Source organism: Heptranchias perlo, chromosome 12 (genome assembly GCF_035084215.1).
Source record: "Heptranchias perlo isolate sHepPer1 chromosome 12, sHepPer1.hap1, whole genome shotgun sequence".
NCBI classification, from domain to species: Eukaryota; Metazoa; Chordata; class Chondrichthyes; order Hexanchiformes; family Hexanchidae; genus Heptranchias; species Heptranchias perlo.
The window spans coordinates 58675217-58696624 of NC_090336.1; the positions used below are offsets into that span (position 1 = coordinate 58675217).

Genomic DNA, 21408 nt, shown 5'->3' on the forward strand with positions numbered 1-21408 from the left:
AACAAGTTATTTTAACACAGTTACTAATTCAGACACAAAAACAGTGCATAATTTACAAATTTGCTAGATTTGTTTGGTTTGGGACATTAGAATTTCCATCTACTGATGATGCTGACTCTTTTTGGGGTACAGTCCCATGCATACTGGCAGCTCACCGAAGTGTCTGAGACTGAGTCTCTATCAATCACAGAGCATCATACTAAGTCTAGTCCTGTCCTTCCCTGACATGAATACACTTTTCCAGCATGGGTGACTGTAACATTTAGGACGGGGAATATTGTTTGACTTTCCCTCTCCCCAGGAGCACTGAGGCCAATTGTAGCACTATTCTGGCTGAGATCAGCTAAATCAGCACAAACTGGGGATTCGACTTGGGACCTTTTTGGCCTTTATGGCTTAATATCACACCACGAGATGCATTTACTCACTGGAACATCTGGGTGGGAGGGAGATGGGTGTTAAAATTTGGGACATTTTACATCATATTGTGAAAACAGCCACAATAGTAATATTTATCAAGCATCAGTGAGATTTGGCATATATGCTATTTATTTCTGTTTTATTTACATACATGTTCTGGGTGCATTTATGCTTTGTGTTTCACAGTAAAAACTGTTTCGTAATATGGATACTTGATGAGACTAATATGCTGTTTTGCAAAAGTCAGGAAAACCTAATAAAAGCAACAAATTTTCATGCAAGTTATATGGGCCTAGGTGACGAGTGTAATAAGGTGTTCCCATCAATAATACTGTTTATGCAACTGGTGCCTTTAATTCTTTGTGTGGTTGCTAATTAACTTTTGACTTCAACTTGACTTCTGCCAGCATCAATAAGTTGACTATTTCCTCACTCCGTTATGTAATGTGCACATTGGTAAGCACTTACTGCATGTTTTCCACCTCAGTGGCTGTTTTCTACTGTCATAAGTAGTTGGAGCAGTAAAACAAAACGCACACAAAAAATTGTGTTTCCTTTTTTAAAAAATAAATGTATAGATGGTGTGGACAGGAGTTAATTTCTAAACAAAAAAGATGTGACTAATATCTACAATGCAAAACAATTTTTATATATAAAAAAGCCAGTCATTGACCTGGAATCTGAAATTGACAAACAGTATTCTCTGACCGTAACAGTTTATAAATAGCTGTAATCACTTGGATTTACCCATTTAGATCACTGGCATTAAAAGTACAGGCCGGATTCACAGCTAAACATCACAATCATGCTCGAAACTTGTGACCACATGTGAGCAATGTCATGGGAGATATACTAGTCTATATCGAATTTTTCAGAATGCCTGTGACACTTCAGATGTCTCACTTCAAAGTACTAAAAAAAGAGAAAGAAACACAGTCATTTCATGCTGGCCATTCCTGACCTGGAGCTGGAAGTTTACAAGCAACGTAAATGTCCCTGTTCAAACAACAATTAAACTCTGATTGTCCTCAGGCTGTGTTTACTTACAACCGTTAGATAGTTTAATGCCTTAAAAGGGCAGGTCAGCTTAAACACAGTTCCAATTTAGCAGCAGTATCATAGTGTGTCACATGATATAATGCTCCTGTTATAAAACTTATCATCTAACCTTCTGTTAATGCTAAATAGAAGAAAGAACATTTCAGCTTCTACCTATTTGCTTATTCTGCTGACATACCCAGGGGTACTTTTGGCATGCAATTTTTGAACTAGCTTCCTAGGTAAGGAAAGAAAATTGCAAGAGTGTTTATTTTGCACTACTAGTAACTGAAAACCTCCTTTGTCAATAATAAATCAGTGACCCTTAAGAATATTGTCGATGTGATTTTTTTCATCCCTTTTTATCTCCTATATGATGTCACAGAATAGAATTTTTACACCAGTGATGTTTGTTGGATTCAAAGATAGCAGTCAACAATGCTGAATAGAAGAGAGAAGGGAATTTGATCTTGTAATCCAGCACTAAGGTACATGTTTATTCTGTGCATCTTATTATAAATGTTTTTTTTTGTTGTTTTCAGACGTACCTTTTTCCAGTTTCCTTAAATTAGGAAATCAAGGTTGAAAAACCCATTAAAGTTGGGAAGGTGCAGTAATGTAGGCTATGGAATTCTCCAGTAATATGAGTGCAATGGAGGAGCAGGAACTCTGTCCAGTAGCCAGGCCAATAACAGATAGAACACCCATCTGTGAGTTAGTGGTAGTCAGCTTGGAGTTTAATGCATGATCTTATGGTTTGGAGGCAAGAGTTTAAAGTCTTGAATCAATCCTATTTCAATACGTTTTAAATATGTTACATATTCATAGTAGGTACAACAGAGGAGGACCATCGTGCCTGTGCCGGTTTTTTGAAAGAGTTATCCAGTTAGTCCCATTCACCTGTTCTTTCCCCATATCCCTGTAATTTTTTCCCTTCAAGTATTTATTTATCTAATTTATGTTACATATTAAAAGGAAAGAAAAAGGGAAACATTTTGGAGGTCAGGGGACTGAGGGGTGCTATGATTAGACCATTGTCTACTGTCAGTAAGAGTTGTATGTGAAATGACTTGGAGAAAATAGTAAAAAAAATGGGTTATCAGTGTAACAGAAAATGGTTCATAACTTTTTTCAGTTAAAATTTCTTTTAAATAGTCTTGAAACTACATTTTTCTAACTGTTAAATGTATCATTTTCAAACTACAATTGTAAAACTTTGGTTTATTTAATAAATCCTGGTGGTAGTTTTTTTTTTCTCCTCAAAAAAGTGCTTTAATTATCACAGACCATCACTGAAGAGGTTTGTCATTAAGTAAAATGCCTTTTGGTATAAGAAAATAAAATTGGAAAATGGTCTGCATTACTGTTAAAAAAATCACTGCCTGAAAAACGTTTCTTGTTGCATAGATGGACAATAAAAAGACTGAAGTCTCAAAAAGAGACTCAAATGCTGGAGTATGTATCGCATACGACTTTCAGAACTCTGCCACAGCTGCACTTAGGTCTGTTCAACAGCTAGAATTTAAAACTAGCCTTCTTGAGGTGGTCGAGGAACTTCGTATCCGTCGTGTGAGTGGAGCATCTTTATTTTAGTAAATAATCAATAGTCATCTTTTGCTCGTATTTTCCTGTAAGGCAAAAACTTGGATATAGAATAAAACCTGTTATTTCATTTCCAGTTTTTGTTTCAAATACTTAATGTTTTAAAGTAACTAATTTATGGGCTCAATGTGTAACATAAATTTGAAATCCAAATAAAGCTGTAAATTAGAGTACTCTGTATTTATCTGCAATATGATCTATCCATGTGTATATATGTATACGTATCTGTGTAAAGATGTATGTGTGTGTGTATAAGTGTGTGTGTATATATGTACAGAGTGAGATAGAGAGCCTCAAGTAGAATTTATGATCTGCGCCAATTATTTTTAGTGTTTTGTTCTTTTGTAAATATATCTTTCCTTACTTCTTAGCTTAGTGGTAGCACTCTCACCTGAGTCAGAAGGTTCAAGCCCACTTGAGGACCTGAGCACACAATGTAATGACACTGTAGTGCTGTACTGAGGATGCTCTGCATTGTTGGAGGTGCCATCTCGGATGAAACATTAAAAACTTTTTTGAAGGAGAGCAGGAAGTTCTCCTAGTGTCCTAGTGAATGTTCATCTCTCAACCAACACCACCCAAACAGATTAATTCATCATTCATCTGACTGTTGTTTGGAGACTGTGTTATGTGCAACTTGCCTGCTGTATTTTCTCATAAAATAACAATGACTATACTTCAAAAATAACTCAATGGCAGTGAAAGTTGGGATGTGGGTGATGCTGGCAAGGCCGCATTTTATTGCCCACCTCTAATTGCCCTGAGAAGATAGTGGTGAGGCTTCTCCTTGAACCGCTGCAGTCTCGTGGTGATGGTGCTCCTACAATAATGTTTAAGTGCTTTGGGACATCCTGAGGACATGATAGGCACTGTAATATTGAAATCTTTCTTCTTTTTTGGGTACAATGGGAAAAGTCAGAGATACCAAATTTCCTTACTATGGGAATCGTCTACCCTACTGGTAATACTGAGCAGCGTAGAGTGCTCCACAAAACTATTTAGACCTACGTTTAATAGAATTCAGTACTCAACAGCTAGAACAATGCCAGTGTATATATAATGGAAGAGGCAATCAATTTTACACTATAGATAGATGGCGTCTCTAAACTGAAGATTTACACTGGTTTATGCTTCTCACTAGTGACCACTGGAACTTAATTTGCTCCATTAGCATCACACAAAGTGGGTGTGGAGTGCATTAAAAGTAGTGATTTCAACATCAGTCATGGCATGAAAATGATGTTATGCACTGTCAAGGCTCTTAAAAATAATTTAAAAAATCATGTCTCTAATTGTAGAAGCTAAACTTGCTGTGCCATCTTAAAAAAAATCTGCCACATTTTAAGAATATGCTGATCATTTAGTAAGTTATTAAATCAGGCTTTCCTTCATTTTTAAAAATCTGCTCTAAGAGGACTTTCCAATTGATGTACTGCCTCAATAACTATGTGGAAAAATATTGGAAGAATGTCTGTCTATCATACATTAGAAGTCTTTGTGTATCACACACTTACTTCCTGCAAAGCTTTCTTGTCCTTTTCTATCACACTTTTTCTGTCGCCCCATTTTCATCAAGCCTGCCTGTCACACTTTTTTTATTGGTTCTTGGGAGGTAGCCGGCAAAGCCACCTTTATTGCCCATTACTAATCGCCTGAGCAAGGGATGGTGAGTCATCTCCTTGAACCACTGCAGTCCTTGAGTTTGTAGAGAATTCCAGGATTTTGACCCAGCAAAGATGAAGGAATGGTGGAATATGTCCAAATCAGAATGGTGTGTGACTTGATGGGGAACTTGCAGGTGATGGTGTCCCATATGTTACTGCACTTGCCCTTCTTGGTGGTAAATGTTATGGGTCTGAGAGGTGCTGTTAAAGTAAGATTGGTAAGTTGCTGCAGTGCATCCTTTAATTAGTACATACTGCAGTTACTATGCCCCAGTGGTGTAGGGGATGCATATTGCGATCAGTGACTGGGGTACCAATCAAGCAGACTGCTCTATCCTGGGTGGTGATGAGCTTCTCGAGTGGAATTGCAGCTTCACCTATCCAGGCAAGCGATGAGTATTCCGTCACACTCCTGATTTGAGCCTTGTAGATGGCGGCGAGGCATCGAGGGCACCGGGACGTGAGCCACTTGTCGCAGAGAACCCAGCCTCTGCCCTGAGCTTGTAGCAACTATGATGATAGGGCTAGTTGATGGTGAGGGACTTGGCGCTGGTGATGCTGTTGAAAGTAAGGAGGAGATAGTTGGTTCTTGTTGGAGATGGTCATTACATGGCATATGGTGCAAAAAATACCTGCCACTTGCCAGCCCAAGCCTGAACATTCATGAGCTTATGACAGAAGGCCATTGACAATGCTAAAGGGATCAAGGGATATGGGGAAAAGCGGGAACAGGGTACTGAGTTAGATGATCAGCCATGATCATTTTGAATGGCGGAGCAGGCCCGAAGGGCCGAATGGCCTACTCTTGCTCCTATTTTCTATGTTTCTATGATGCAGCTGAAGATGATTGGGCCTGTTACAGTGCCCGGAGGAACTCTGGCAGTGATGTCCTGGGGGCTAGTCTCGCACAACCATGACCATTTTCCTTTGTGTCAGGTATGACTCCAGCCACTGAGGGGTTTTCCCATGAATCCCCATTGATCTCAGTTCGTCAAGTGCTGCATTGGTATATAGGGCAATTACTCTCACCGCTCCTCTGTCATTCAATGTTTCCATCTATGTCTGGTTGAAGGTTACGACAAGATCAGGAACCTTAACTGAGCATTGGCGAGCAAGTTATTAGTGAGTAGGTGTTGTTTGATGTCCCACTGACATTCGAGTTTTCGAAGTATATTGAGATGGAATGTTGCGACCCACTCAGCAATCCCAGGTTCTGCTTGCACGTTTATGTATAAGTGAATCTCCCATGGCATTGCTCATAGTCAGTTGGCTTATGTGCTGTTTCAAAAGGATAGGAATATTATATAGCACCTACTGCTCAATATATCACTGCTGCTGTGTCCCTTTATGGCCAAAAAATCTAATTGTTTCAAAATAAACATACAATCAAAGGTCAATCAGAGTTTAATTGTTGTTTTATCAGGGAAACTTTGCAGATTGGAAAGTGCTCATCAGTTTCATCTACAGGTTTAAGATAATTGGCAAAAGAACCAGAGGGGAGATGAGGAGTATTTGTTTTAAGTAACGAGTTGTTATGATCTGGAATGCACTGCCCGAAAGGGTGGTGGAAGTAGACTCAATAGTAACTTTCAAAAGAGAATTGGATATATACTTGAAAAAGAAAATATTGCAGGGCTATGGAGAAAGACCGGGGGAGTGGGACTAGTTGGATAGCTCTTTCATGCCTAATGGCATCCTTCTGTGCTGTATAATTCCATGATCCTCGGACATAAGCACCCAATATTAAACTAAATATGATGTGTGCACACTTCACGTGTACATTGACGGTGGAAAACATACTACTAGCTGTGTACACTTCACACACTGCCAGTAAAATGTTTTTGCATGGTTGAGTGGATTCACATTGGATTGCAGACCAATTCAGAGTTGTAACCCTCATTAAAATTGAGTGTGGAGCTTCACCTGTGTACAGATGGCTCCTCCTTGTCAGTACCTCTTGAGCAGACCCAAAATGACCTGTATTGAGGTGGGAATTTAAAGTTGCTTTTTAAAGTAGCATGTTTATTTCTTCTGGTGCTTTTACATAAAAGACATTGAAGTGCCTTCGATTCAAAATCTTCCCCTTAAACTTTCCTCCCCTTGAATCACAGACATAAAATCAGTTTTCGGCTCACAAAATGTTCTCTCCCTTTGTTTATCTGCGTTTTTGGGAGGTGCATTAATTTATCCTCCAGCCTCAAACACATGAGTTATATGGTTGGTGCCAGTCTGTGGCTTATTTACCATAGACCACTGGTCCTCTTCATTCCTGTTTCTCATGCACAACTAGTTTCAATAAATAGGCCGCACTCAGTAATTAATCTGTGTCTAGCCCGCTTGTTGAGAATAGGTTGATTCTGAATGAGAAATGGGCTTAATCCCCATAATGTCAACAAAGTGGTAACGATACTTGAATTATTTCATTTTTGCCTGGTGATAAAAAGCACAAGGGTACGGCAAAAGCCTGACCAATTCCACATAAGTCAGTTCTACTCCTGTAAATGATTTCATGCTCACCCTGATGTATGAAGAGTTCTTTGAATGCCAAACTTAATGAAGTACAGACCTTTCCTATTACCTGGCCTCCAGCTTGCATGTTGTGCACTATTATCCGAGTGTTCTGTGAAACTTTCTTTTTCCTGAACAACATCAATAAAGTTTCACTTAGACCTGAATGGTTGACCTTATAAAATACAGAGTAGAATTTGTTCATGAGTTAAAGATCAGTTATAATATCATATGCAAAAGAGACCAGCATAAATTAAAGCAGTTTTATAGGATTTTGTCAACTTTCTTCCCCATAAACTGTAGAAAAAGCATCTTAAAGGATGCCGTTATCAATATGATTTATATTTTTTTGGTAAAACGGTCATGTTTTTACAACTGATGTTGTGTTGCCAAGAAATCTTCTTAAGCTTACCCTTCATTTCACCTTTTTTGCTGGGGCATTCTGTGATATCCCAATCAGCGTATCAAAACAGAGGAGGCTGTGAAGTATGAAAACTATTTGGCTTAGAGTCATGAGAAAGAGAAGATTGCTATTTTGTAGGAGGTAGATTATGAGCTTGTAGAAGATAGTAAAAGCACCTAACAACAGTCTTTTTTTAAACTCTCTAGACCTAAGCCAGCTACAGTCTGTCCCTAAATCTGTTCAGGGTCAAGAAGCAAAAATCTCTCCAATCAAAACACTCTGCTTAGAAAATAACTTCTTGCAACAAATAAAAATGAACTTGCTGTTTGGGGGAGTTAGAACGGCGTAGTAAACTATCCATTGTCTGTTTGGTCTGCTGTTAGCATGGAACGCCTGAATCCTTTCATGTAGTCAGACATTCACTGACCTGACACCTTCTGGGTATTTGTGTTCCTTGTGCCACATTTGATCACTCAGAAGAGCAAGGAGGATAAACTCAGCCCTGATTTACTTTGCACGCAGCATGTAGCATTACTTAGGTTCTGATACATAATTTGTAATGTAGTTGAGCATTTCACGATATCTTCTATGATAATTTTACTTGTTAACCACAAGGATGTTTTACTGAACGGCGGAGCCCTCAGGCTGGATGCAAAGGGCAAAGAATCATAGGCACAGAAGGAGGCCATTCGGCCCATTGTGTCCATGTCGGCCGAGAAAGAGCTATCCATCTTAATCCCAATTTCTAGCACTTGGTCCGTAGCCCTGTAGGTTACGGCACTTCAGGTGCACATCCAAGTATTTTTTAAATGAGTTGAGGGTTTCTACCTCTACCACCCTTTCAGGCAGTGAGTTCCAGACCCCCACCACCCTTGGGGTGAAAAAAATTCTCCTCAGCTCCCGTCTAATCCTTCTACCAATTACTTTAAATCTATGCCCCCTGGTCACTGACCCCTCTGCTAAGGGAAATAGATCCTCCCTATCCACTCTATCTAGGCCCTCATAATTTTATACACCTCAATTAAATCACCCCTAAGCCTCCTCCGTCCCAATGAAAACAACTGAGCCTATCCAATCTTTCCTCATAGCTAAAATTCTCCAGTCCTTGCAACATCCTCGTAAATCTCCTCTGTACCCTCTCAAGTGCAATCACATATTTCCTGTAATGTGGTGACCAGAACTGTACGCAGTACTCAAGCTGTGGCCTAACTAGTGTTTTATACAGTTCTAGCATAACCTCCCTGCTCTTATATTCTATGCCTCGGCTAATAAAGGAAAGTATCCCGTATGCCTTTTTAACCACCTTATCTACCTATCCTGCTACCTTCAGGGATCTGTGGACATGCACTCCAAGGTCCCTCTGTTCCTTTACACCTCTCAGTATCCTCCCTTTTATTGTGTATTCCCTTGCCTTGTTTGCCCTCCCCAAATGCAATACCTCACATTTCTCTGGATTGAATTCCATTTGCCACTTTTCTGCCCACCTGACCAGTCCATTGATATCTTCCTGCAGTCTACAGCTTTCCTCCTCACCATCAACCACATGGCCAATTTTTGTATCATCTGCAAACTTCTTAATCATGTCCTTTACATTTAGGTCTAAATCATTTATATATACTCCACAAAAGATCTAAATCATTTACATATACCAAAGGGGAGGAATTTTTGAAGTGTGTTCAGGAGAACTTTCTTGACCAGTATATTTCCGGCCCAACGAGGAAGGAGGCATTGCTGGATCTGCTTCTGGGGAATGATGTGGGCCAAGTGGAGCAAGTGTCAATGGGGGAACATTTAGCGATCATAGTATCATAAGGTTTCGATTAGTTATGGAAAAGGACGAGGAGCAATCTAGAGTAAAAATACTCAATTGGAGGTGGGCCAATTTCAGTGGGATGAGAACAGATCTGGCCTAGGTAAATTGGAATCAAAGATTGGCAGGCAAAACTATAATTGAACAATGGGTGGCCTTCAAAGAAGTGATGGTTCAGGTACAGTCTACGTACATTCTCACAAGGGAGAAAGGTAGGGCAACTAAAGCCAGATATCCCTGGATGACACAAGAGATAGAGAGTAAGATGAAGCAGAAAAGGGGGGCGTATGACAGATGTCAGGTTGATGATACAAGTGAGAACCAGGCTGAATATAGAAAGTTCAGAGGGGAAATGAAAAAGGAAATAAGAGGGGCAAAGAGAGAGTATGAGAATAGATGGCGGCTAACATAAAAGGGAATTCAGAAGTCTTCTATAGGCATATAAACAGTAAACGGGTAGTAAGAGGAGTAGTGGGACCAATTAGCAATCAAAAAAGAGATCTACTCATGGAGGCAGAGGGTATAGCTGAGGTACTAAATTAATACTTTGCATCTGTCTTTAACAAGGAAGAAGATGCTGCCAAAGTCACAGTAAAAAGAGGTAGTTGAGATACTGGATGGGCTAAAAATTGATAAAGGGGAGGTGTTAGAAAGGCTAGCTGTACTTAAAGTAGGTAAGTCACCTGGTCCGGATGGGATGCATCCTAGGTTGCTGAGGGAAGTAAGGGTGGAAATGGTGGAGGTACTGGCCATAATCTTCCAATCATCCTTAGATATGGGGGTGGTGCCAGAGGAATGGAGAATTGCAAATGTTACACCCTTGTTCAAAAAAGGGTGTAAGGATAAACCCGGCAACTACAGGCCAGTCAGTTTAACTTCGGTGGTGGGGAAACTCTGAGAAACGATAATCTGGGACAAAGTTAATAGCCACTTGGACAAGTGTGGATTAATGAAGGAAAGCCAGGACGGATTTGTTAAAGGCAAATTGTGTTTAACTAAACTTGATTGAGTTTTTTGACGAGGTAACAGAGAGGGTTGATGAGGGCAATGCGGTTGACGTGGTGTATGTGGACTTCCAAAAGACGTTTGATAAAGTGCAGCATAATGGGCTTGTCATCAAAGTGAAAGCCCATGGAATAAAAGGAGCAGTGGCAGCATGGATACGAAATTGGCTAAGTGACAGGAAACAGAGAGTAGTGGTGAATGGTTGTTTTTCGGACAGGAGGGAGGTGTAAAGTGGTGTTCCCCAGGGGTCGGTACTAGGACCACTGCTTTTCTTGATAGATATTAATGACTTGGACTTGGGTGTACAGGGCACAATTTCCAAATTTGCAGATGACACAAAACTTGGAAGTGTAGTGAACAGTGAGGAGGATAGTGATAGACTTCAAGAGGACATAGACTGGCTGGTGGAATGGGTGGGCACATGGCAGATGAAATTTTACACAGAAAAGTGAGTATGATAGATTTTGGTAGAAAAAACGAGGAGAGGCAATATAAACTAAAGGGTACAGTTCTAAAAGGGGTGCAGGAACAGAGCGATCTGGGGGTGTATGTGCACACATCTTTGAAGGTGGCAGGGCAGGTTGAGAAAGCGGTTAAAAAAGCATACGGGATCCTGGGCTTTATAAGTAGAGGCATAGAGTACAAAAGCAAGGAAGTTATGTTGAACCTTTATAAAACACTGGTTTGGCCACAACTGGGGTGTGGTGTCCAGTTCTGGGCACCGTACTTTCGGAAGGATATGAAGGCCTTAGAGGGTGCAGAAGATATTTACTAGAATGGTTCCAGGGATGAGGGACTTAAGTTATTTTTTTTATTCGTTCATGGGATGTGGGCGTCGCTGGCGAGGCCGGCATTTATTGCCCATCCCTAATTGCCCTTGAGAAGGTGGTGGTGAGCCGCCTTCTTGAACCGCTGCAGTCCATGTGGTGATGGTTCTCCCACAGTGCTGTTAGGAAGGGAGTTCCAGGATATTGATCCAGCGACGATGAAGGAACGGCGATATATTTCCAAGTCGGGATGGTGTGTGACTTGGAGGGGAACGTGCAGGTGGTGGTGTTCCCATGTGCCTGCTGCTCTTGTCCTTCTAGGTGGTAGAGGTCGCGGGTTTGGGAGGTGCTGTCAAAGAAGCCTTGGTGAGTTGCTGCAGTGCATCCTGTGGATAGTACACACTGCAGCCACTGTGCGCCGGTGGTGAAGGGAGTGAATGTTTAGGGTGGTGGATGGGGTGCTAATCAAGCGGGCTGCTTTGTCCTGGATGGTGTTGAGCTTCTTGAGTGTTGTTGGAGGTGCACTCATCCAAGCAAGTGGAGAGTATTCCATCACACTCCTGACTTGTGCCTTGTAGATGGTGGAAAGGCTTTGGGGAGTCAGGAGGTGAGTTACTCGCCGCAGAATACCCAGCCTCTGACCTGCTCTTGTAGCCACAGTATTTATGTGGCTGGTCCAGTTAAGCTTCTGGTCAATGGTGACCCCCAGGATGTTGATGGTGGGGGATTCGGCGATGGTAATGCTGTTGAATGTCAAGAGGAGATGGTTAGACTCTCTCTTGTTGGAGATGGTCATTGCCTGGCACTTGTCTGGCGCAAATATTACTTGCCACTTATGAGTCCAAGCCTGGATGCTGTCCAGGTCTTGCTGCATGCGGGCTCGGACTGCTTCATTATTTGAGGGGTTGTGAATGGAACTGAACACTGTGCAATCATCAGTGAACATCCCCATTTCTGGCCTTATGATGGAGGGAAGGTCATTGATGAAGCAGCTGAAGATGGTTGGGCCTAGGACACTGCCCTGAGGAACTCCTGCAGCAATGCCCTGGGGCTGAAATGATTGGCCTCCAACAACCACTACCATCTTCCTTTTTGCTAGGTATGACTCCAGCCACTGGAGAGTTTTCCCCCTGATTCCCATTGACTTCAATTTTACTTGGGCTCCTTGGTGCCACACTCGGTCAAATGCTGCCTTGATGTCAAGGGCAGTCACTCTCACCTCACCTCTGGAATTCAGCTCTTTTGTCCATGTTTGGATCAAGGCTGTAATGAGGTTTGGAGCAGAGTGGTCCTGGCGGAACCCAAACTCAGGTTATTGGTGAGTAAGTGCCGCTTGATAGCACTGTCAACGACACCTTCCATCACTTTGCTGATGATTGAGAGTAGACTGATGGGGCGGTAATTGGCCGGATTGGATTTGTCCTGCTTTTTTGGACAGAACATATCTGAGCAATTTTCCACCTTGTTGGGTAGATGCCAGTGTTGTTGCTGTACTGGGACAGTTTGGCTAGAGGCGCAGCTAGTTCTGGAGCACAAGTCTTCAGCACTACAGCTGGGATGTTGTCGGGGCCCATAGCCGTTGCTGTATCTAGTGCACTCAGCCGTTTCTTGATATCACGTGGAGTGAATCGAATTGGCTGAAGACTGGCTTCTGTGATGGTGGGGATATCGGGAGGCGGTCGAGATGGATCATCCACTCGGCACCTCTGGCTGAAGATGGTTGCAAACGCTTCAGCCTTGTCTTTTGAACTCACGTGCTGGACTCCGCCATCATTGAGGATGGGGATGTTTGCAGAGCCTCCTCCTCCTCCTCCTCCTGTTAGTTGTTTAATTGTCCACCACCAACCACGTTATGTGGATAGACTGGAGTAGCTGGGGTTGTTCTCCTTAGAGCAGAGAAGTTTAAGAGGAGATTTGATAGAGGTATTCAAAATCATGAAGGGTCTAGACAGAGTAGATAGAAATAAACTGTTCCCCTGGACGGAAGGGTGAAGAACCAGATACAAAAGACAAGAATGAAGCGTTTGCAACCATCTTCAGCCAGAGGTGCCGAGTGGATGATCCATCTCGGCCTCCTCCCGATATCCCCACCATCACAGAAGCCAGTCTTCAGCCAATTTGATTCACTCCACGTGATATCAAGAAACGGCCGAGTGATTGGCAAAAGAACCAAAGGTTACGAGGAAAAACTTTTTTACACAGCGAGTGGTTAGGATCTGGAATGCACTGCCCGAGGGGGTGGTGGAGGCTGATTCAATCATGGCTTTCAAAAGGGAATTGGATAAGTACTTGAGAGGAAATAATTTGCAGGGCTACGGGGAAAGGGCGAAGGAGTGGGACTAGCTGGATTGCTCTTGCATAGAGCCGGCACGGGCCCGACGGGCCGAATGGCCTCCTTCCGTGCTGTAACCATTCTATGATTCTATGATATGATTCTTCGGAGCAAGTTCACCCCTGCAGGAAGGTCAGGGTGGAATTTCTACCAGCAACAACAACTTGTAGCGCCTTTAACATCCCGAGGCGCTTCACAGGAGCGCAATCAGACAAAAATTGACACCGAGCCAAAGAAGGAGACATTAGGCTTGGTGACCAAATACTTGGTTAAAGAGATAAGTTTTAAGCAGCTTCATAAAGGAGGTGGAGAGGCGAAGAGTTTTTGGGAGGGAATTCCAGAGCTTGGGGCTTAGACGGCTGAAAGCACGGCCACCAATAATGAAACGAAGGAAGTGGGGGATGCGCAAGAGGCCAGAGTTGGAGGAACACAGAGTTCTCGGAGGGGTGAAAGTCTGGAGGAGGTTACAGAGATAGGGCCGAGGCCATGGAGGGGTTTGAACACAAGAATGAGAATTTTAAAATCGAGGCATTGGTGTACTAGGAGCCAATGACCTGCCGCCTGACTCTTCCCCTGACCCCAACGCACTTTCTACCGCTGCAGCTTGCAAATAGCAATGCACCCACTCCAGTGCCAGAAGGAGAGGAGCCAGCCTTAAAGGGGGCAGAAGTGCCTATATATCTAATGACATAATTTATTATAGGACTTGGGCTGACTTAAGGCCTAAAAAGTCAGTGATTAGGGGCTTGCTCCATATATGTAATGTAACCAGCCGCTCCTGGAATTACATAGAATGTACAGCACAGAAACAGACCATTCAGCCCAACAGGTCTGTGCCGGTATTTATGCTCCACACGAACCTCCTCCCTCCCTACTTCATCTAACCCTATCAGCATATCCTTCTATTCCTTTCTCCCTCATGTGTTTATCTAGATTTCCCTTAAATGCATCTATGCTAGTTGCCTCAACTCCTCAGTTCCACATTCTAACCACTCTCTGGGTAAAGAAATTTCTCCTGAATTCCCTATTGGATTTATTAGTGACTATCTTATATTTATGGCCCCTAGTTCTGGCCTGCCCCGCAAGTGGAAAAATCTTCTCTACGTCTACCCTTTCAAACCATAATCTTAAAGATCTCTATCAGGTCATCCCTCAGCCTGCTCTTTTCTAGAGAAAAGAACCCCAGCCTGCTCAATTTTTCCTGATCGGTTCTGGTATCATCCTAGTAAATCCTTTTTGAACCTTCTCCAGTACTGTGCAAGGGCTGCCTGAGGTTATTCATTTACTGAGAATTCTTGGTTTCCCTTTTCTCCCATTAGTTTTTGCTGTCATTGCCATTAATTTGGCTGAGATTGACCGACTGGGGAACAGCAAGTACCAACCCATTTCCCCATTGATCTGTCCATTTTAAATTTATGGATGCTGTTAATATCGCTGTTATATGATGGGAAATACGCATATATTTTGAAAGACCCAGTTTCAATTTGCAAATGAGCCTCAAACATTTGAATATCCCGTTACAATGTATTCATAGAATCATAGAAAGTTACGGCACAGAAGGAGGCCATTCGGCCCATCGTTTCCGTGCTGACTGAGAAAAAGCTATCCAGCTTAATCCCACTTTCCAGCACTTGGTCCGTAGCCCTGCAGGTTACGGCACTTCAAGTGCACATCCAAGTATTTTTTAAATGAGTTGAGGGTTTCTACCTCTACCACCCTTTCAGGCAGAGAGTTCCAGACTCCCACCGCCCTCTGGGTGAAAAAATTTCTCCTCAGCTCCCGTCTAATCCTTCTACCAATTACTTTAAATCTATGCCCCCTGGTCACTGACCCCTCTGCTAAGGGAAATAGGTCCCCGCTATCCACTCTATCTAATCTCATCGTAATTTCATACATCTCAATTAAATCTCCCCTGTTCCAAAGAAAACAACCCAACCAATCCAATCTTTTTTCATAGGTAAAATTCTCCAGCTCTGACAACATCCTCGTAAATCTCCTCTGTACCCTCTCTAGTGCAATCACATCTTTCCTGTAATGTGGTGACCAAAACTGTACGCATTACTCAAGCTGTGGCCTAACCAATGTTTTATACAGTTCTAGCATAACCTCCCTGCTCTTATATTCTATGCCTTGGCTAATAAAGGAAAGTATCCTGTGTGCCTTTTTAACCATCTTATCTACCTGTCCTGCTACCTTCAGGGATCTGTGGACATGCACTCCAAGGTCCCTCTGTTCCTCTACACCTCTCAGTATCCTCCCATTTATTGTGTATTCCCTTGCCTTGTTTGCCCTCCCCAAATGCATTACCTCACATTTCCCTGGATTGAATTCCATTTGCCACTTTTCTGCCCACCTGACCAGTCCATTGATTTCTTCCTGCAGTCTGCAGCTTTCCTCCTCACTATCAATCACACGGCCAATTTTTGTATCATCTGCAAACTTCTTGATCAAGCCCTCCACATTCAAATCCAAATCATTAAGATATACCACAAAAAGCAAGGGACCAAATACACTGAGCTTTGCAGGACCCCACTGGAAACAGCCTTCCAGTCACATAAACACCCGTCAACCATTACCCTTTGCTTCCTGCCACTGAGTCAATTTTGGATCCAACTTGCCACTTTTCCTTGGATCCCATGGGCTTTTACTTTTTTGACCAGCCTGCCATGTGGGACCTTTTCAAAAGCCTTGCTAAAATCCATGTTCGTTACATCGTTACCCCCATCGACCCTCCTTGTTACCTGCTTAAAAAATTCAATCAAGCTAGTCAGACATGACCTTCCCTCAACAAATCCATGCTGACTGTCCTTGATTAACCCATGCCTTTCTAAATGACAATTTATGCTGTGCCTCAGAATCGATTGCAATAATTTGCCCACCACCGAGGTTAGACTGACTGGCCTATAATTACTTGGTCTATCTCTTTCTTCCTTTTTAAACAACAGTACAACGTTAGGTGCCCTCCAATCCTCCGGCATCATGCCTAAAGCCAGGGAGCATTGGAAAATGATGGTCAGAGCCTCTGCTATTTCCTCCCTTGCTTCTCTTCACCGCCTGGGATACATTTAATCCGGGACTGGTGATTTATCTACTTTCAAAGATGCTAAACCCTTTAATACTTCCTTTCTCACTATTTACATAAGAACATAAGAAATAGGAGCAGGAGTAGGCCAATCGGCCCCTCGAGCCTGCTCCGCCATTCAATAAGATCATGGCTGATCTGATCCTAACCTCAAATCTAAATTCATGTCCAATTTCCTGCCCGCTCCCCGTAACCCCTAATTCCCTTTACTTCTAGGAAACTGTCGATTTCTGTTTTAAATTTATTTAATGATGTAGCTTCCACAGCTTCCTGGGGCAGCAAATTCCACAGACCTACTACCCTCTGAGTGAAGAAGTTTCTCCTCATCTCACTTTTGAAAGAGCAGCCCCTTATTCTAAGATTATGCCCCCTAGTTCTAGTTTCACCCATCCTTGGGAACATCCTTACCGCATCCACCCGATCAAGCCCCTTCACAATCTTATATGTTTCAATAAGATCGCCTCTCATTCTTCTGAACTCCAATGAGTAGAGTCCCAATCTACTCAACCTCTCCTCATATGTCCACCCCCTCATCCCCGGGATTAACCGAGTGAACCTTCTTTGTACTGCCTCGAGAGCAAGTATGTCTTTTCTTAAGTATGGACACCAAAACTGTATGCAGTATTCCAGGTGCGGTCTCACCAAGAGGTCTGTTATTTTTAATTAAATTAGAGAGGTCTGTTATTTTCAATTAAATTAAGTGGTTGAAAATAGAGGATGGGAAAGTTAAATACAGGTTTTGTCCATTTCTACCCAAAACCACAATGTTTCATCGCATTTGGTTCTAGTAAATGATAGATGCAACCAAAAATATGTTGCAGGACAAAATGATGACCTATTTGCAGGTCGTGTATGGTCTATACATTATTGCAAAACATTTGAAAAATCAATCATTGAACATTTAAAGGTTTAGTGACAAACAACCAATTAGGACAATTATTTGATGGGTAAATTTTGTGTATTAACTTTCAATTAAGTTGCTTTTCTATAGTGATTAAATTATTTTAGTACCATCATTTTCTAAACTACTCGGGGAGTTATAAAATATATTCCATTATCCTTTTATGTGAATATGAAAAGAAAAATAACCTGCATCATGTCTCAGGAAGTTCCAAAGAATTTCATACACACAGAATTACTTTTGAAGTGCAGCCACTGTTGTTGTGTGGGTGAACATGGCAACCATTTTTGCATGCAGCAAGATACCTAAAAAAACAATGAGTTGAATATCCAGTTAATCTGCTTTTGGTGGTCTTGGTTGAGGGAAGAATATTGTCCATACTCTCCTGTTCTTCAAATGGTTCCATGGGGTCTTTTAACACCCACAGGAACAAGTAGATGCAGCTTCATTCAAAGGATGGCACCTGCAACAATGCAGTCCTCCCTCAGTAGTGCACTGGTGTCAATCTGGATTATGTGTTCATGTCTTGTACATAGCTCCATAAACAAGGTTGGTCGGTTTAAGAATAAAGTGTCTCTTATTCACTGAAGTTAGAAAAAAATTGTTTAGTGAACAGGGTGAACTCAGATTGTGCACAAGGTACGTAAACAACATACCTTGATGTTATCTTTGTCACGTAGACAGAGTGCTGAATTTTATTATTTCTGTCATTGTGCTATATGTAACTGCAGAAAGATGCAAAGAAAGGTTGCTGTTGAGTTACCTCTATAAAACTTCAGCAAGGAGACATGACCTTTCTTTGGTGCATAATCTTTTTTTGTATTCTGCACTTTCAAATACTTAAGTGCTTTATCTTGTGTGTAATTTCCACTGTTATGGTAGCAGCACTCTCTAATGACATTGTATAAATAACACTGCACAAGATTGTACTCCTACCTCTAAATAAAAAATCAGAAGGTGCATGAGGTAATTTGCTTTATTTTTCCACCTTGGGGGAGCGGAGGAGGAATAATTACAGTTTTGTGTGATGTCGTTTTCAGTAAAAATTGTTTTCTTTATAGTACCAGAGTGTTGCAAACTTTATTTTTTATTAATATCACAATAAGAGGCTGTGTTTCATGTAAGATATTGTTGCAGTCAGTTTAGTTTATTGAATTATTTTGCTGGATCATACAGCAGATAATACAGCACTGCTGGCATAATTGAAGTTCGAGTTTTACTAAAAGACATTTTTGTACTGATTTACTGAAGAATACCCTGTTGTATATTTTAGGCTGCAGAAAGTCGGTATGAAGAACAGATCAGTAATCTTGTGGTGGAAAAGCAAGAACTAGAGTGGCAAAAGGTAATGTATTATGTTTACAAAAAACATAGTATAGTATTAGGAGCCATGCAAAAACATATGTTTTGGTACTCTTATTAGAAATGAAGCCATAAATAATGTCCAATATACCAGTGCTGTAAAAGCCCCTTTTAAAGGAAGTCTACTATATAACACAGTTGCTTATTTATTTGATTGTTTTCTGCCCATTTTCCTTTTTTTGATAACTAAATTCTTATATCTACATTACTGTTTGTTGGGGGGGGGCATGGCTCACATTACTGCTCTTTAGCCATTTTGCTTGGAGCTGTGCTGCACTAGTGCAAAGTAGAATCCCGTTCTGGACATTTGCTGTCCCTACTCCAGCTCATTGACAAATTTGTCTCTAGGGAAATCTTAACTGGAGGGCTTGAGACTCCGGTCTCCCAGCCGAGGGCTCAGCACTACCAATGTGACTGTTAGGCTGTATATTCAGTTGTTCTTTTATGGATTTGATTAAAATGAGAGCATCTTATTAGAATGTTACTTGTTTTATGTATTTGTTTTTAACCTTTCTTATAATGAACTATCTATTCTTTGTACAGTGTTGAGTTATACTTGCCTGGAAGTTAAAGTTAAACTGAGAGCAGTCCAGTAAGTTGTATTACAGTACTGGTTTGGTTTCCCAAGCAGATACATGTGGATTAAGTGCCAGGACTGTCTGTTATCTTAATGCACTTGACGCTGTGGTAGTGAGCTACATCAGTCCTTGGCTAGATCACTGGGTACAGAATGAAACACTAGTTGACCGTATAATTTTATGTTCATATAAAATGAGTGGATCTCATGGGGGGTGTTGCTCACGTTGAGTCCTAGAATATGCTGTTTCATAACATCTCTCAGGACAGATGCCTTCTCTCTGCCCCTCCCCCCCCCCCCTCAACAAGCTTCTCTTCTTTTCTCTTCAATTAACAGGGTCTTTCTCTCTCTCTCCTGAATGTGCACATTTTGTTTGTTTACCTCAGGGCCCCAAAAAATGAGCCTTTGCTGGCTGGTTGGGGATCATGAAGCATGGGACAGAGGGTGTACCTGGAGTCCAGTATGCTCAGAGATCTGTGGGGTGCATCATGCTGTTTGGGAGGTGTAGTGGGAGTTGTTGGAACCAAGCTTAGGTACAAGTTGGTGATTTTGGTTTGTGTATGTTTGCTATTTGAGGGGTAGGTGAGAAACCGATGTGGTAGCTGCATGTTGGAATTTTTTATTGCTGGAATGTGATTGGTTAGAAAATTGGAATGGGGAGGAAAGGTTTGCGTAATTTGATTGGCGAATAACAAAAGTGAAAATAACCAAAATAAGCCACTGAAGGATTCAAATACAGACAACCAGTGAGGAAGGCTTAATGGTCATGATGTGGATGATGGTCATAGAAGCAAGAAATTGTCTTACGAAAATTATGTTTAGACATATTTGCCATCTGCTAATTTTGAAGAACTAGTTAATGTTTGCGAATTATGTACAGAAATCTTTTGGAAAGAAAAAACCTGTTCAAAAAATAGAAGTTACATATTTTACATATATATTGATCAGAACTTGATTTTTTACCACATTCATTCGATTTCTATGTATTCTGGAGAAATGGAGGGGGGTGGGAAAGGGAAACAAACAGTAAGGGTCATTGTCCCTTTAAGCGCAGAAATATTTTGGTAAGATGGTCACAGTAAACAACTCCATTATGTGGCAAGTAGAGAGGTAACCCTATCGAGATTATGGTTTTAAAAGCTTGTACTTGCATGTTTTTAAAAAAAGATCTGTATATATACCCATTTCATTGTAAAGTTTTCCCATCTGTCTTTTGGTTTCTTCATTCTCGTGTTATATCTGCCCTTGGCTGCCTTTACTCCGATGGCTAGACCATGACTGGATGCTCACCATGTGGGGGGTTACAAGTACAAATCCATGTCCAACCACTCTGCAAAGTGTGATGTTCACTGACCTGCTTTGATACCAGGCTGCCACTGCTTTTAAAATTATTTCTTTAGCTTCATCATTTACATGTAAATTCTTGGTTATATGAGGACATAATATAAGCTCTGCATTTGAGCTATATTTTAATTGTGGTAGTGTGAAGTAAAATTGTATCTGTTTAAAATAATCATATAGGACAGGTTACATTTTAAAATATATACATTTCATTGAAATAATCAATAATTTAATTGATAGACTTTGATAAATATGTCTGACAAACAGTTGTGGCCAAATATTGAGATCTGTGCTTAAAATGTGAACAACTGAGGCAGTTGTTTGCTTCATTTATTAACCTGTATTTCACAGGATATAGTTTGGTTCACTGGTGTTTATTTGCAAAGCAGGAATCATTACAGCATCAGTACAATGCACTATCCAGTCAGCACGAAGAAGCTATGACTGTCCTAAAAAAGCAGGTATCTATCTTTTGAGATCGATTTAAGAAAAAGTAGATTTTGTTTGACAATGAAACAGTTTATAACAGCCGATCGTTAAATTTTAATGGTGAAAAATCTGTATGGTTTAACCTATTTTATGCTGCTGGTAATGAA

The 21408-nt window shown here is 41.3% G+C and overlaps 1 protein-coding gene across 7 annotated transcripts in view; it reads left to right on the plus strand.

Annotated features, from left to right (window-relative positions):
* LOC137328060 (coiled-coil domain-containing protein 73-like) overlaps positions 1–21408 on the plus strand; it is a 156751-nt gene that overhangs the window by 37154 nt on the left and 98189 nt on the right. For 6 of the 7 annotated variants that reach the window (XR_010964603.1, XM_067994181.1, XM_067994182.1 and 3 more), the window contains exons 2-5: positions 1844–1946; positions 2866–3027; positions 18806–18877; positions 21202–21273. Coding sequence is in view for 6 of the 7 variants with exons in the window: in XM_067994181.1 (XP_067850282.1) it covers positions 2866–3027; positions 18806–18877; positions 21202–21273 (306 nt within the window). In the remaining variant the exon portion in view is untranslated. The remainder of the gene's footprint in view (positions 1–1843; positions 1947–2865; positions 3028–18805; positions 18878–21201; positions 21274–21408) is intronic. The other variant, XM_067994179.1, reaches the window with a different exon arrangement.